The 17,359-nt window shown below is 38.5% G+C and overlaps 2 protein-coding genes across 3 annotated transcripts in view; one reads left to right on the top strand and one right to left on the bottom strand.

Moving 5' to 3' along the window:
* The window catches only part of Pp2d1 (protein phosphatase 2C like domain containing 1), a 34,225-nt gene extending 30,613 nt beyond the window's left edge, over nt 1-3,612 (top strand). Inside the window, exon 4 of the mRNA XM_050165109.1 lies at nt 1,676-3,612. Coding sequence (XP_050021066.1) covers nt 1,676-2,445 — 770 coding nt within the window. The 3' untranslated portion in view covers nt 2,446-3,612. The remainder of the gene's footprint in view (nt 1-1,675) is intronic.
* The window catches only part of Rab5a (RAB5A, member RAS oncogene family), a 33,369-nt gene continuing 18,640 nt past the window's right edge, over nt 2,631-17,359 (bottom strand). For both annotated transcript variants that reach the window (XM_050165095.1, XM_050165094.1), the window contains 4 exons: nt 10,307-10,458; nt 9,490-9,612; nt 7,332-7,425; nt 2,631-3,968 (listed from right to left, as the gene is read on the bottom strand). In XM_050165095.1, the coding sequence (XP_050021052.1) occupies nt 3,853-3,968; nt 7,332-7,425; nt 9,490-9,612; nt 10,307-10,458 (485 nt within the window). In that variant the 3' untranslated portion in view covers nt 2,631-3,852. The remainder of the gene's footprint in view (nt 3,969-7,331; nt 7,426-9,489; nt 9,613-10,306; nt 10,459-17,359) is intronic.

The following is a 17,359-nucleotide window of genomic DNA, read 5'->3' as shown; positions in this document are numbered from 1 at the left end:
TACAACAGCCCATTATTTTTATATATTTCAATAAGAAAAAAATGTCGCATCCTTTAGGAACTCATACTCCTTTTTAGACTTGTTCATCTGGTGTTTCTCATCTGGGAGATGTCCTTGGTCTCTGTGATGTCTGTTTCCTGGTGATAAATTTTTGTTTTTTTTGAGACAAGAGTTTCTCTACTATATATCCCTGACTGTCCTGTAACTCACTATGTAACCCAGGATGGCCTAAACCTCATCGGCATCCACTTAAGTACTAAGTAAAACGGCATTCACCACCCATATCATTTGCTTCTCAAAAGCAATACTCAACCTGGTGTGGAATTCGATTGGTGGGATTTTCTGTTGCTGGAACCTGCTTCCATTTGGCCTGGTTAGCATTGCTGTCTGTTACTCTTCAGAATGCGGATCCCCCTTGTGGCTGCTTCAGAGAATTTTTTGTCTTCTTTCTTTTTTTTTGGTTTTTCGAGACATGGTTTCTCGGTTTCTCTGTGGTTTTGGAGCCTGTCCTGGAACTAGCTCTTGTAGACCAGGCTGGTCTCGAACTCACAGAGATCCGCCTGTTTATCTGGTTTTATGCCAGCTGATTGCTGACTCATCTTTTCAGTCCACTGGGACCATGCTTTGTTTCACTCTTCTTTCAGTCAACGAAGCAATATGATATAAACACCATCTCAACTACAATCATATTATACTGCCATCAGTTTTCAACTGCAGGATTTAATGTGGTTGCCATTTCCCTAATAGGAATTTTTATAGAACTTATGGTACAGAAAACAATTTTATCATCCACATCCTAAATACATTCGGGTTTTAACTTTGACCAATTACAATCTTTTTAAACTTTATTTTGTGTGTCTCTGTGTGCACCTATGTATGTATGAAGGTCAGAGGACAACTCGCAGAAGCCAGTTTTCACGTGAGATCCTAGAATGGAACTCATGTTTATCAGGCTTGGCAGCTTTCCTTTAAGGATTTGTTATTTTTATGTGTATGTGTGTGTCTGTGCACACAAATACAGGTACAGAGGCCAAGAGCATCAGATTTTCTTAGACCTGAAGTTTTCCTCTGCCACTGTGTACTCTTTACTGCTGGGTTCTCTCTCCAATCCTCAAAGTTTTGTGTTTTGTTTAACTAAAAAAGTACCTGCTGCTGTAAAGATGTTTCAGTCTTTAAGAACCCCTGCTGCTTTCCCAGAGGATTAGAGTTCAGTTCCCAGCATCCATATTGGGTGGCTCACAACCAACTGTAACTTCAGCTCTGGGGGATCCAATACTCTCTTCTGGCTTCTGCCCTCTTCATGTGCACATACCCACATATACACATAATTTAGTCATTAAAAAACTTTATTTGAATATTTCAAAAATCTGCTGCATAGGTGTTAATAGTAAAAATCATATTTTAATAGTTTCATAAAAATTTGATTTAGAAGTTAATTTTCAAGACCTGTAGTTTTAGTTATTTTAAATGCTACTGGGTTATCATTGATATTCAAATATTACGTGGTTTCCCAGTTCAAAATCATATTTGTGCAGTTCTGAGCTTATGTATTCTAAAGATATTTACATGGTATACTTTGTGTTTAGTATTGAAACAGACTAAGTAGCATACTTTTACACAAACAGATAATTAGAACTCTCTTTAAAAAAAAAAAAAACCCACCCTTTCCTTTTAGGTAACGTGCAAGCAGTCTTATGCAGAAATGGAAAAGGGTTTTGCCTGACAAAAGAACATTCCACACGAAACACCAAGGAGAGAAGAAGAGTCCTTCAGAGAGGAGCAGTCATCAGTTCAAATGGCCTCCTGGAAGGGCACATAAAAACCACCAGAGGTCTTGGATTTCATGGGAACCTCGCATTGAAGAAGTTCATTATTCCAGCACCCCAAACAATTTCTGTCCCTCTAGATGATCTATGTCAGTTTCTCATCGTAGCCACTAATGGGCTTTGGGAAGTTCTGGACAAGAAGGAAGTCACTGCACTAGTAATAACCTTGTTTCATGCATATAAAGATACATATGTTTCTGGCCCTAAAAACAAGTCCTGGCTATCTAACAAGCCTCTTTCCCCATCAGACAGTAACATCCGAGTGTTGTTCCAGTACAAACCTGAATATGAAGAAGGTATGTCAACTACGAATCTAACGAAAAGGTCGTCTGATTCAATATATTCTGAAGCTTGCATTCATCAGGCTAAAAATGCAGAAACATTTTCTCCAGAAGGGAGTAATTATGACCCTTGCAGCAAGAAAGAAACTAACAGTTTACCCGATATAGACAGTAAGAAGGGAAGCAAGAAAGAACTATATGCTAAGAATTTCTATGAAGATGCAGCTGAGTACATTGGCTGTGAACTTGTAAGTGCTGCTTTAGAAGGTGGTTCCAGAGACAGCATCACTGTTATGGTAATGTTACTCAATGGGAGTGAGTATCAGCTGCTGACATAAAAACACCCCAAAGACCCAGAGCAGCAAACAGTACCACAAAGACTTCAGTGCTCTAGACTCTAGGACAGATCAATGACTGTGAGATTCATTCGTAAGAACAGGAAGAAAATACAAAAGCTTCCAGTTACATACCATGTGTGTTATGCTCACTTCTTTATGTAAAGAGAAAAAAAAAACTCATAGTGTTGCTTTTTATACCACTTTATTTCAACCTGAGCACCTCAATATAAAACTAAACACTGGTGAACTGTTTTCCTTACTAATTTTGAGTTACTGTAAAATGTACAAGTTCTGCTAGCAGATCAACACTTAAATAGATTAAATCATCTGACACATGGTAGATTTCATATAATGAAAATACCTAAAATAATTAGTGCAATATACTGATCAAAATTAAATGGACTTTGAAAAACAATGTTTCAAGATTATTACTAAGAACATTGTAATACTTATGTTACAAATTGCAGGTACAGTGTTTATTATGGTTCGAGCCATGAAAGAACAGCAAAGCCCCTTCCTTTATAGGGGACAAATAATTAGCTGTTTTAGTAACTGTACATTTTGTATATGCTTAGGTAATTCTTAAATATTACAGAAAATAATAACATGGAAACTACAATGCAGTACTCTATTTACAGTACAGCCGAAGATCATATTTAAAATCAAGTTTGAATGTACATAATTGTTAGTGCACTGACTAATCATGTCCCTGCTCCAGACAGACCTCTATGTTATGGCCAACAGTGATTAAAGAGAAATCAGACACCTGGTTTGTTTCCACTTTGTTGAAGAGCTCACATGAAGGGACCACTACCCATTAAAATGCATTTATCAGTTTTATATTCCTAAAACAAGATGGGGTTACACATGACTTCTTTTCAATCAAATATTAAGAAATAACAGGACTGAGTAAGATATCACTAATATTCATTCTTTCTGGAGATATAGGACTGTTTTCTTAGGATTATTTTATTATTATGTGGAATGTACACTTTTTAGACAATAGAAGAAATTACCATTTGCTTGGCTTCTGTTGCTAAGCATAAATATTTTTAGTCTTCTAAAAACGTTTTTCTAAAGCTCACATTAGTAATTCTTTTCACACCTATTATACCAGTTTGAAGACTGGTTGGGTTAAGTGTGGGTCCACACCCACTAGAGATAAATGGTTCCCCTTTTATCCACTTTCCCATGGAACAAATTGTACACAGTTCTCATTTCCCCTTCTACTGCCGAAACATTAGTCGGAAGAACACATGCATGTTATTAAAAATTAAGTCAAAACACTCAAAATAATTCAGTATTAGAAACTTGATTCTACCAAAAGTCTCTTTTTTGAAGTCACACTGGGCCGGCTAAATGCTCCCACTTCACGGGTTTTGCCATTTAGGAAGTTCACACTGGAGTTCAGTTACTACAACACTGGCTTCTGGCTGGCTGTGCAGGCTCAGTAAGGTCTACTCCTCGTCCTCTGGCAGAGTTTGCGCCTAGATTCTGTGGTTCATTCTTTGGCAGCTTTTTAGCTAAGAAAGAAAGGACCAAAATAAAATTATAATACTCATATTAAAATCACTTAGACCTGCTTATTTATAATACACTTTTCCAGTTGGGTTATCTCCAAAGTTTCAAGTGATTGACTTATGTTTGTTCTTTTCAAATGCTTATTTATCTACTAAATGCCACAAAGCAAAGCAAAACACCAAATAACCCACAAAAAGGATCCTGCTGGTTGCTGTACTAAAGGAATTTAATTGCTTAGTGTTTGCAAAGGAGTAGGTAGAGGCCAACTGTAAGCATACCATTTAAACTTAAATTTAATTACAACTATATGCAATTTTTATATCAATTCCCTTAGAAATAAAAGCATATTTTCCTTAATTATTAATAATAAAATTATTAATTATTTATAATTCTTAAATATTATATTATAATATAATTTCTTAATTATTAATAATAAAATATTTTTCTTAATTATTAATACTTTGTGTTGTGCTGGTTCACGGGCAAACTAGGCAAGGCCACTACCACTTAGCTACATTCAGACTTTCATAATCATTAAATTTCTATTATATACAATCTGGTGGACATGGTGGGACATGACTGTAATTCTCATGATTCATTCTGAAGAATGAATTGTGACAATCAGTTGAGCTGAGGAAGTTAAAACTAGCTTTGAGTAGCATATTAAGACTCCATTTTAAAAAACAAAACCAAACAAGACATAGAATCCAGTCAATAGACCACGACCAGCTATAAAGTTTATAAAGAAGCTCACATAACATTCTCTGGCTTGTCCCAAATAATTCTGAGAACAAGTCAAGATATGAACAAATTTTATCAATATAACCACCACATCAACCCAACCAAACCTGTCCATTACTGTGCAACCTAATCAGCAAACAGCATCTACTTCCTTCCTGGCTTCCATACTCTTCAAACATCTAAGTTTTTCCCTCTTGGGCTATGAGAGCCCCCATCTAATTTACAAATAGTGAGACTTAATATATACAACAAATAGCTCTGTGTGTTCTATACAACTAATAGTGGTTCTGTGGAGTATGTTCCCCACTAAAAATTCACCTGCTAGATCCATGGCTTAATCCTGAGACAAAGTAGCAATATTCCTAAGAATAGTACTTTATATCCAATTCCCACCTGGAATTCTGGACCCTGTTTGTTTTGTGCTAGGAAACCTGGGGCTTGTACACTTTACACAGTTAACAGTTACCACCAAGCCATACACCCTCATCCTGCATTTTTTAACCCTTTGTTTTTTCCTACTTTCCCTGTATCATTATCTTCAGAATTTCAGGTGCTAGAAGCAGGTCCAGTGAGCACTGACATTTGTAAAAAAAGTTTTCACTGAGCCACCCTATGTTTAGCTATAGAAATGGTACCATAAAGTACAATAAAAACGAACGTTCAGTCATGTTATTTATAAGCAATGCGGAGGAAATGGATTAACAATAGTACTAAGAACACAGAATAAGCTAGCACTCACTGCAGACTGTATTATAATAAATACTGAGTTGGGTTTTGGAATGTGCATAATTTCTCCTTGTAGCCTACTGCTCTAAGGACTTTTTTTTTTAAAGTTTATTTAACTTTTATTTTATGTGTATTGGTGTGAAGTGTCAGATCCCCTGGAACTGGATCTTCAGACAGGTGTAAGCTGCCATGTGGGTGCTGGGAATTGAACCCAGGTCCTCTGGAAGAGCAGTCAGTGCTCTTAACCTCTGAGCCATTTCTCCAGCCCCCTCTAAGGACTTTCTCTATTCACATCTGACTGAGATCAAGAGGAGGAAGGAAGTAATCAGCAAAAGGACAGTTTCTGTTAATTGGACTGTACCATGTGATTTGAGAGGCAAAGAGCAAGGAAAGAGCAAGGTTCAATTTACACTGGGGATTTCTTTAAAGAAGGGAGTTTAATTTGAAACAAACTGTGGAAGTTGGGAATAGAATTGAGCTTTGGGAATGCAACACGTTCAGCCCTTTGCATTGGTGCTGTGGAACACACACAAAATAAATGTTTAAAAATCAAACATGAAGAAATAGTGCAAGAAAACATCTCCACGCTAACCTCTGGCTTCTATGTATACTCACACTAACAAGAGCACTTGTGTGCAGGTGTGTATGAAACAAAAGACACATACTGAACTCCTACATTGTCTCCACCTTCCTGCCATCATTGTCTAACACACCAATACTATGTACCAACTACCTACCTACTAGTAGTCAGCTTGGTTATCAGACTACCTTGGCATCACAATGTTCACGTCCAGGTAACACTTATTTTACTTAGAATGACCTTTAAAGCTCGCCTTTAATCCCAATACTTGGAAGGCAGAGGCAGGTGGATCTCTGAGTTCAAGGCCAACCTGATCTAAGAGCTAGTTCCAAAGCTACAGAGGAACAACAAAACAAAACTTTACAAGTACAAGGTCATCCTCAGATCCTATCCCAAAGCAACAACAGAACAATCAAAATAAAGAATAAATATAATAAAAAGGAAACTTCCATGCCAGGCCTGTTGTTACACCTATAAACCCAGCACTCGGGAGTCTGAGGCACAAATTCTAGTCCAGCCTAGATAAGATACCAAGACTAAACTTGAACTCAGCCATCAACAAAACTCAAATTTGGAAAACAATCTTCAACACCCAGATGTAGTTCAATAGTATAGCACTTGACAACCATATTTAAAGTTTGGGGTCTGATCCCTTTCCCAGGCAGAAGAGAATCTCTGTAAAAATGGGAAGAATGAAATCTATGCTATTTTTGCTATTCCATCTTTTGATATACTTAGGACAGAAAAAGTACCAAATTAAAAGCTTGTTAAGCTACCCACAGTTTCAGGCATCCCTATAGATAAGAGGTACTATTGTACACAGAAAAACTTTTATTTGCTTGGACTTTTCAGTGTAACCTTTGGAAAATCTACCTCTAATCTATGAGATCAACTTTTAATTCATCTGTATTATATAACCCAATATTCACCGAATTCATGAATAAATTTGACAATACTGGGGCTGGGAATGTAGCTCAGTGGTAGGCACAGGGATTGCTGGAGACCCTCAGTTTAACTCATAAAATTGGAAAGGGGGGAGGGGAGAGGAGGAGCAACCTTCTGACAGTCCATCAAATCTTTTCTTCTTCCCCCACTCTAAGACTCCATTAAGACCATACTAAGAGGTAGGGTCGTACAGGCTGGCCACTATGTCCTGCTTCCCAACCAGTCTTTACAGCATTCCTAACAAAATAGTGCTTAGTGGAAAGGATCTAAAAAAACAGTATAATCGGTTAAGAAAACCAAATAATGTTGTAGAGGGCATGAACCAAATATCCAATATATTTTGCTTAACATTTGAAAATATTATTAATCTTACCTATTGCCATGAATATTTCATTTACATTCATTGATGTCTTAGCTGATGTCTCCATGAATAATAAACTGTTGTCATCTGCATAGGACTGTGCTTCCTGTTCATAAAAAAAGATTTTTCCCTTGAACATATACTGTACCTGCTTTATTTTATAGACTCTCTTACTTGATTACTTATTACTAACAGCCAGAGAATATGCTGTGGCAAAGGAAGAAACAACAAGTACAATAATTTTTTGTTGTTTGTTTTTGCAAGACAGGGTTTCTCTGTAGCTTTGAGCCTGTCCTGGAACTAGCTCTTGCAGACCAGGTTGGCCTCGAACTCACAGAGATCCACCTGCCTCTGCCTCACTCTAAAGGAGTGCCCACCACCACCCTGCTCACCATATATTTTTTTTTTTAACATTAACTTTTTGCCTATGAGACTTTTGGTCATCACTTCAATTTCAATGGCAATTTTTATTATGCCCTTTAAAGATAAAGATAGAATTTGCACTAAAAATGGAAATCCAATATCTTAATACTGTAACAACTACTGAATAACCTCATGTTTAATTTTTAATGACATACAGTATTAAAATTCCAACTATATTATGAACAATTCCCTTCAAAATTAAAACTGCCCTGTATTTCTGTCATACTTTCCAACTTACCTATATTGTTGCCTTTGGTCCCCACAGCTCTTCTGAATAGAAACAACTGAGGCCCCTTTGAGCTGTTAAGAGCACAGGGCCACTTTTGAATATAACTGAAGCTCTCTAACATGTTTGCTGGGGAGCTTAACTGACTGGACAGCATAGCAGAAAACAGACTTCACATGGCTGTCTTAAGAATTAAATGAAGCTACAAGTGCAAAGTGTTCTGATTAACATGCAACAGTAGCTTCCTCTCTCTCTATCCCTGTAATGTCAGGAAGAAAGAATTCCGTTACTGATCTACATATTAGGTAACAGCTATGAGAAAGAAATTGAAACAGTTTTTATAAATCTAGAACCATTTGTTTTGTTTTTAAATGACTAGCATTCATTTATACACTCTTTTATAGTGGAGGACATTCTGAATTAATTATCTTAAATATACACAAATTGGAAGTCTTAAAAAAATTTTTTTTATACTAATTTATTTGGAGATAAAGGAGACCACACTAGAGGTCAGATGACAACTTGCAGGCAGTCAGTATTCAGTTCTGGAAATTCAGAATGTCATGACTGATAGTACCTTTGCCCATGAGACCTCTCATACACTTGAGGCTTCCCCGCTCTTCTTCCTCTTCTGAGATGGGTGCAGCCCTGATTGCCATGTAACTATGCAGAAGACCAAGCTGGTCTAAAACTTGTAGTAATCCTCCTACCTCTGCCACCCAAGTGGTGGGATAATAGGGATGCACTGTCATGCCTGACTCAAACACTGTTATTTTTACACATACACAATACTATTATTTATTTATTATTAATAAATAAATAATACATATATGTGTGTATGCATGTATGTATGCCTTTGCTTGGGGTATGTATGTGCCAGTATGCATATGGAAGTCAGAGGACAATCTGCATTTCTAGGCACAGAACTCAGAACCTTTATGTGCTAAGTCACATTGCTGGGCCTCGAAAGAAGAACAGTTGAACTTCTATTTTTTAATTTCTTTTTAAGGATAGCTATCTAAATGTGCATGCATATGTCTCTGTGTACGTATAGTAATATATGTAGTACATGAGTAATATGTAGTACATGAGAAAGTTAAAGAACATTAGTCTTTCTCAGGTGTGTATATGAGAGTGGAGGGATGGAAGGTACAGAGTCGTATTTCTCCAATCTTTCATGAAATTATTTTTTGGTTAAGAGACAGGGTGTCATGTGGCCCAGACTATCTTCCTGCTTCTATTTCCCCTGGTTATTATATGTGCTACAATCTCTGGTTTATGCAGTGGCTCAGGATAGAACCCAAGGCACACACACACATGCTAGACAAATGCTATCTATCTAACCACCCACTCACCCATCCATCCACCTGCCTACATTTGAGCTATATCCCTGACACTATGTATGTATGTATGCATTTTGTATTTGTTTTTTTTTTTTAAAGCCTGCGTTTTCAACTATTTTCATGGTTTAAAAGTATTTACAAAAAATATGCTTGTAAGTTAAAGTAAAATTGCACATACCTGGAAGTCAACAGCTCTTTTATTTGCTAGGTCAGCCTTGTTTCCTGACAAAGCTATCACAATATTAGGACTTGCTTGCCTCTGAAGTTCTTTAACCCAGTTTTTTGCTCTTGTAAAGGACTCCTGGTTAAATAAAGAAAAAGTTATTTGGCACAGGCTCAAAACAGAGTTAAGAAGCAGCTTCTATAAGACAAGGCTGAAAATTTCTAGAGCAGTGGTTCTCAATTGTCCTAATGCTGTGAATCTTTAATACAGTTCCTCATGTTGTGGTGATCCCCGACCATAAAATTATTTTTTTTTTTTCATTTTTTTTTTCTTTTTCGAGACAGGGTTTCTCCGTAGCTTTTGGTTCCTGTCCTGGAACTAGCTCTTGTAGACCAGGCTGGCCTCGAACTCACAGAGATCCCCCTGCCTCTGCCTCCTGAGTGCTGGGATTAAAGGCGTGCGCCACCACCGCCCGGCTCCATAAAATTATTTTTATTGCTACTTCATAACTGTAATTTTGCTACTGTATGAACCATAACGTCAGTATCTGATATCCAGAATGGTGTTAGGTGACCCCCGTGAAAGGGTCAATCATACCCATAATGGGGTTGTGACCCATAGGTTGAGAGCACTGGTCTAGCATGACTCTCTGGGAAGAAAATCCTTAGGACTCCTGTATCAATTAGATCCCTTCATATATATATATCTCACTCACAAAAGCTTTGGCAGAAATGTTATGACTGGCTACAAAGGAATTTCCAAAAATCTTTAACCAAATTCTGAATACTAAGATGATTATTCAAACTGGTTTCAGGGTAGATTTTATACCCACCTCATTTGTGATATCATACACAACTATGGCTGCTTGCGCTCCTCGGTAGTACATTGGTGCTAGGCTATGGTACCGTTCTTGGCCAGCTGTATCCCATATTTCAAATTTTACTGTTGTGTCATCAAGACACACAGTTTGGGTTAGAAAGGCAGCTGAAAAAGAAAATATCTGTGGTAAGTTTATCCTTTTCCTCAACTTTTTGATAAGACATGAATGAAGGCCAGGTTGACCTGGAATTCACTTCCTAGTCAAGGATGACCTTGAACTTTTGATTCCCCTGCCTCTACCAGTCTCCATTGGTGCCACATCATAAGCAGTTTGTCTGGTGCTGGGGATGGAACTTGGGGCTTCATGCATGCTAGACAAAAGCTCTACCAACTGAACCAAATCCCAGACTATCAACTTAAAGAAAAATTCTATTTATTGTGTAATCGATGGATATACACTACTATCAAGAATTAATGTTCTTATTATACTATGGGAGACAAAAGAGAACAAACTCAGGTCCTGCTAAGCGACCTGATAGCCCCAACCCTGTAAACCTAGTAAACTTGCATAAAAGCTAGATAAGTACATTTCTTCATAAAAGACCTTACTGGTGAAATCAGATTAAGTTTTTTCTTACATTTTAAAATTATATGGCAAGCAATGCTTGCCTAGTCTACCCCAAACTTTAGTTTAATACCCAACAAACAAACAAAACAAAAGCTTTACAATTTAAGAAACAGAGAAAAAACTAATACATCCAGTCTTCTGAATCCATGCTTTCAACCAAACATGGATTGAAAACTTTTGGGGGGGAAAATAATGTGCACACAATACTTCTACCACATTGTTATACAGCATTTACATTGTTTCAGGTATTATAAGTACCTAGAGGTGATTGAAAGTAAGAGGAAGGTGCTGATGATGTAGCTTAGTAGGTAGAGTACTTGCCCAGCATATATAAAACTAGGTTAGCTTCTCAGCGGCATGTTAAGCTGGGTATAGTGGTGTATGATGGTAAGCCTAGCCCACTAAGGTGGAAGGCAGGACGACTAGAAATTCAAAATCAATAATGGGTATATAGTTAAGTTCAAGGCCATCCTGGTCCACATGAGGCATCACAAAACCAATCACCCTCTCCTGCAAAAACCCCACAGATGTACACAATTACCCACAAACAATAAACATATAAAGAACGCGTGTTTCCTAAAACCAAGCCCTTACACATATCTAGGCGCGCACGCACACACACGCGCACACACACGCACACACACACACACTCATTGCTTCAGAAGAGATCTGATTTGTCAAAAATCAATATCCCTCTTTAAAATTAATTTTTTTCGTATATTCTTTCTTCGTTGTATAGGCTGGTTTTGTGTGTCAACTTGACACAGCTAGAGCCATCAGAGGAGTCTCAGTTGAGGAAATGCCTCAATGAGATGCAGCTGTAAGGCATTTTCTCAACTAGTGATCAATGGGGAAGAGAGTCCAGTCTCACATGCATGGTGCCATCCCTGGACAGATGGTCTGGGTTTTATAAGAAAGCAGGCTGAGCAAGCCAATAACCAGCTCCCCTCCATGGCCCCTTCATCAGCTCCTGCCTCCAGTCCCACTTGAATTCCTGTTCTAACTTCCTCCAATGATGGACTTTGATCAGAAAGAGTAAGCCAAATAAATCTTTCCTCTCTAAGGAGGATGCTATGGTGTTTTGTTGTAGCAAGAAACCCGAACTAAGACACCCTCCCAATTTCCTCCACATTCTCCATACCCCCAAACTTCACGTTCTCCGCTCAAAAAACTGAAAATCCAGTCAAATCTAAACAAATCCAGTAAGACAAAACAAAACATAAAAAAAAAAAAAACCCCATGAAGTCCATTTTATATTGGTCAACTACTCTTAGGCATGGTGCATATGCTAGAATGTACCTAATACCCAGTGTCACCCACTGGATGAAATTCATTTTCCCTTTCCCCATCATCAACTGAAAAATAGCTTCTTTGTAGTTAGGGATGAGATGAGGCTTTTCCTTCTTGCTCGGGTTCCGTCAGACTTGAATTTATTGTGTCAATTTGCGTTGGGTGGGTTACTAAGTCTAGGGGTCGTAACCCTCCCTGCAATCAGTTACTCCAGGGTTATGGAGGGGCGCTACCTGGAAGGGAATGAGCTAGGAAAGAAGGAGGAGGCTAGGCAGAAGCCCCGTTTATCAGGATCAGGGTTGCTGCTTATATAGCCCCTGGATGAGGGCTTGGGGGGGCAGGGGAACGGGATTCTTGCCGCGTGTGGTCCAGGTCACGTAGGCCAGGAGGTCAGGTGATGATTCTTTGGCCGGGAAGTCTTGAGTTGACACACCTAGTTCTCTGGATAGCTGGAATGTGAGGTGGGTTCCACTAACAGATAGTTGTCCATCAACAGCTTAATTGGGTGTGGGGCAGGTTGTCAATAGAACGATTCTTAACATAATTATGGGTGTGGGGTTCTCTGCAGACTCCCCAGAGTGATGGTACCTGTAATGATTTTTAGGAGGGAAATGGCTCCTTACATTCTTGTGCATGTTGTAGTCTCTGTGAGATCCTATGTTCTTTTTAAAAACAAATTTATTATATTTTTTGTGTGTATAGCTTAGTTGAGAAGACCATTGTGAGAATTGGAGTTTAAACTCAGGTCATTAGATCCTGTCTAATTTAAAATGAAAAAATTATATTACATACACACACACGCAAGCTCTCACTATGTAGCCCTGGCTGGCCTCAAATTTAATGACCCATCTGCCTCTGCCAGACCAGTGTCAGAATTAAAGGTATGCCATGATGCCCAAGGGTCATTTTTTAAAAAAAAATATTTATTTATTTAATATGTATACAATATTCTGTCTGTGTGTATGTCTGCAGGCCAGAAGAGGGCACCAGACCCCATTACAGATGGTTGTGAGCCACCATGTGGTTGCTGGGAATTGAACTCAGAACCTCTAGGAAGAGAGGCAACGCTCTTAATCTCTGGGCCATCTCTCCAGCCCCCCAAGGGTCATTGTCGTATGTTTATTGTGTGTGCTGGTCTATGTGAGAAGATGGTGGGAAATAAACTTGATTTTCTGCAATTCCTCTCCTTCTTTAACTTTGATACTAGAAAATATCCTACGGAATATTCCACTTTAGCCTAGTGTGGCTGCACATGCCTGTAATATCAACATTAGTAGTGTCTGGGGCAGGAGGACTGCTGTCCAGGCCAGCTTTGGAATATCTATTGAGATCCTGAGATGCAGAATGAAATCCTGTCTCAAAAAGCCAAGAATTAAAAGACAGAGGCAGGCATAGCACCTGTTATGTTAGCACTCATAAAAAGGACCATTATAAGCTTGTAGCTAGCCTGGGATACACTGGGAGTTTCAGGACAGCTTGGGCTACAGTGATATGGAAGTCCCCTCTGTATGCTTTGATTATCATTAATGAATAAAGAAACTGCCTTGGCCTGTTAATAGGGCAGAATTTAGGTAGGTGGGGAAAACAAAACTGAATGGTGGGTGAAAGAAGGGCAGAGTCAGAGAGAAGTTATGGAGCCTCCGCCCAAGACAGACACGCTGAAACTCTGCTGGTAGGCCGTGACCTCATGGTGATACACAGGATTAATGGACATGGGTTCAATTAAGATGTAAGAGTTGGCCAGAAATATGTTTAAGCTATTGGCCAAACAGTATTGCAAATAATATGGTTTCTGTGTGATCATTTTGGGGCTGAGCGGTCGGGAACCAACGAATGGCATACTACAACATTACAGAACCCTGTTCAATACCCCCACACAAAACTCCAAAAAGGGAAAACAATGTGTGTAACTAGGAACCAATTCTAAGTCCATGAAGACAACTGTCAATTACTTTACCTTAATGAAAGTTCAGTCCAGTTATCATACAAATTATGTCATAAAAAAATGACCACTTGGCAGGCGCCCGCAGACAAGCAGACTAGCAAGCAACGCAGGCCGCAGGCTGCGGCCAGGACGGGCGGGGACTGGCGCGGTGGAGACTCAACACTGAGAGCAGATCGCCCCACTACAATTAAATCAAAGAGGTAGGCCTTTGGTTGGCGAGGTCCCTGGCAAACAGGGAGCCGGGTCCTGTTCCTGAAGACCCTTCTGAGGGGTGAGAGGGTTCTTGGCCCCCGGCAGGAGCCAGGAAACAGAGCGAGGGCAATTAGTAAGAGAAGCCTCTGGCCAGCAGAGAAACCTGATCCGATTTTAAAAGACCAATTAGATAGCATCGAAAGTAGGAGATGGGCAGGCGCCAAGGCAGAACATCACCAAATAATCTGAAAAACAACATGAAAAAACCAGAATCCAAAGATCTTACAACAGAAGGACTTGAACACCCTAACACAGAAGAAGTGGAAAAAAACTGACTTTATGAAATCAATAGAGTCCCTTAAACAACATGTAAAAAACACCCTTATAGAAATGGATGAGAAGTATAACAAAAAGTTTGAAGAATTAAGTAAATACGTACATGAGACCCTGGGAAACCAAGAAAAAACGAACAAACAGGTAATGGAAACAGTTCAAGAATTGAAAACTGAAATGGAAGCAAGGAAGAAAACACAAATTGAGGAACAGCTGGATATGGAAAATCTAGGTCAACAAGCAGAGGCTACAGAAACAAGCATAATCAATAGAATACAAGAGATAAAAGAAAGAATCTCAGATTCTGAGGACACCATAGAGAAAATAAATGCACTGATCAAAGAAAACAGCAAAGCCAACAAATTCTCATCACAAAACATTCAAGAAATATGGGACACAATAAAAAGACCAAACCTAAGAATTATAGGAATAGAAGAAGGAGAAGAATCACAGCTCAAAGGCCCAGAAAATATTTTTAACAAAATTATGGAAGAAAACTTTCCCAACATAAAGAAAGATATCCCCTTGAATATTCAAGAAGCATACAGAACACCAAACAGACTGGATCAAAGAAAAACATCCCCTCGCCATATAATAATCAAAACACAAAATATACAGGTTAAAGAAAGAATATTAAGAGCTGCAAAGGAAAAAGGCCAAGTAACCTATAAAGGTAAACCGATCAGAATTACACCTGACTTCTCTATGGAAACCATGAAAGCCAGAAGGTCCTGGATAGAGGTACTTCAAAAGCTAAGAGACCATGGATGCAAACCCAAACTTCTATACCCTGCCAAGCTAGTGTTCACTATCAATGGAGAAAACAAGACATTCCAGGATAAGAACAAATTTAAACAATACGTAGCCACAAATCCAGCTCTACAGAAAGTAATAGAAGGAAAATCGCAACCCAAGGAATCCAACAATGCCAACACTGACTACAATAACTCAGGCATCTAGTGAACCTTCACCAGCACAACTCAAAGAAGGGACACACACACAAACTCTACTACCAAAAAAACAATAAGAATAACCGGAGTAAACAACAATTGGTCATTAATATCACTTAATATTAATGGTCTCAATTCACCTATAAAAAGGCACAGGCTAAGAGATTGGATACGAAAACAGGATCCAACATTCTGCTGTTTGCAAGAAACACATCTCAACCACAAAGACAGGCATCTACTCAGAGTAAAAGGTTGGGAAAAGGTCTTTCAAGCAAATGGTCCTAAGAAAAAAGCAGGTGTGGCCGTGCTAATTTCCAACAAAACGGACTTCAAACTAAAATCAATCAGAAGAGATCGAGAAGGACACTTTATACTCATAACAGGAACAATTCATCAGGATGACATCTCAATTCTGAATATCTATGCCCCTAATATAAAAGCACCCACTTATATAAAAGAAATATTACTAGAACTCAAGGCAGACATCAAACCACACACACTAATAGTAGGAGACTTCAACACACCTCTCTCTCCAATGGACAGGTCAATCAGACAGAAACCTAATAGAGAATTAAGAGAATTACTGGAGGTAATGAAACAAATGGACTTAACAGACATCTATAGAACACTCCACCCAAATAGGAAAGAATATACCTTCTTCTCTGCAGCTCATGGAACCTTCTCAAAAATTGACCATATACTCGGAAACAAAGGAAGCCTCCACAGATACAAAAGAATATCAGTGTCCACCTGTGTCTTATCAGATCACCACGGATTAAAGTTAGAAGGCAACAACAATGCTGCCCCCAGAAAGCCGACAAACTCATGGAAACTGAACAATCAACTACTGAACCACACCTGGGTCAAGGAAGAAATTAAGAAAGAAATTAAAGTCTTCCTTGAATTTAATGAAAATGAAGAGACAACATACTCAAACCTATGGGACACGATGAAAGCAGTGCTAAGAGGAAAGTTCATAGCACTAAGTGCACACTTAAAGAAAACGGAGAAAGCATACATTGGGGATTTAACAGCACACCTGAAAGCTTTAGAAAAAAAGAAGAAGCAGATGTGCCCAGGAGGAGTAGAAGACTGGAAATAATCAAACTGAGGGCAGAAATCAACAAAAGAGAAACACAGAAAACAGTACAAAAAAAAATCAATGAAACAAAAAGTTGGTTCTTAGAGAAAACCAACAAGATCGACAAAACCCTATCCAAACTAATTTAACAACAGAGAGAGAACACGCAAATAAATAAGATCAGAAATGAAAAGGGGGACATAACCACAGACACAGAGGAAATCCAGAGAATCATTAGATTTTACTACAAAAGCCTGTATGCCACAAAACTGGAAAATGCAAAAGAAATGGACATTTTTTTAGATAAGTACCATATACCAAAGCTAAACCAAGACCAGGTGAAAGATCTAAATAGACCTGTTAGTCACGAAGAACTTGAAGCTGTTATCAAAAATCTCCCCTCTAAAAAAAGCCCAGGACTGATGGTTTCAATGCAGAATTCTACCAGAACTTCCAAGAAGAGCTAATACCTATACTCCTTAATGTATTTCACAATATAGAAACAGAAGTCATTGCCAAATTCCTTTTATGAAGCTACAGTTACCCTGATACCAAAACCACACAAAGACCCAACCAAGAAAGAGAATTACAGGCCTATCTCACTCATGAATATCGACGCAAAAATTCTCAATAAAATACTGGCAAAC

This window comes from Alexandromys fortis, unplaced genomic scaffold (assembly GCF_014885135.2).
Source record: "Alexandromys fortis isolate MF-2015 unplaced genomic scaffold, M_Fortis_MF-2015_v1.1 scaffold_121, whole genome shotgun sequence".
Taxonomy (NCBI): domain Eukaryota; kingdom Metazoa; phylum Chordata; class Mammalia; order Rodentia; family Cricetidae; genus Alexandromys; species Alexandromys fortis.
Note: the sequence above shows the minus strand (reverse complement) of the source record. Positions and strands in the feature narration are given on the sequence as shown.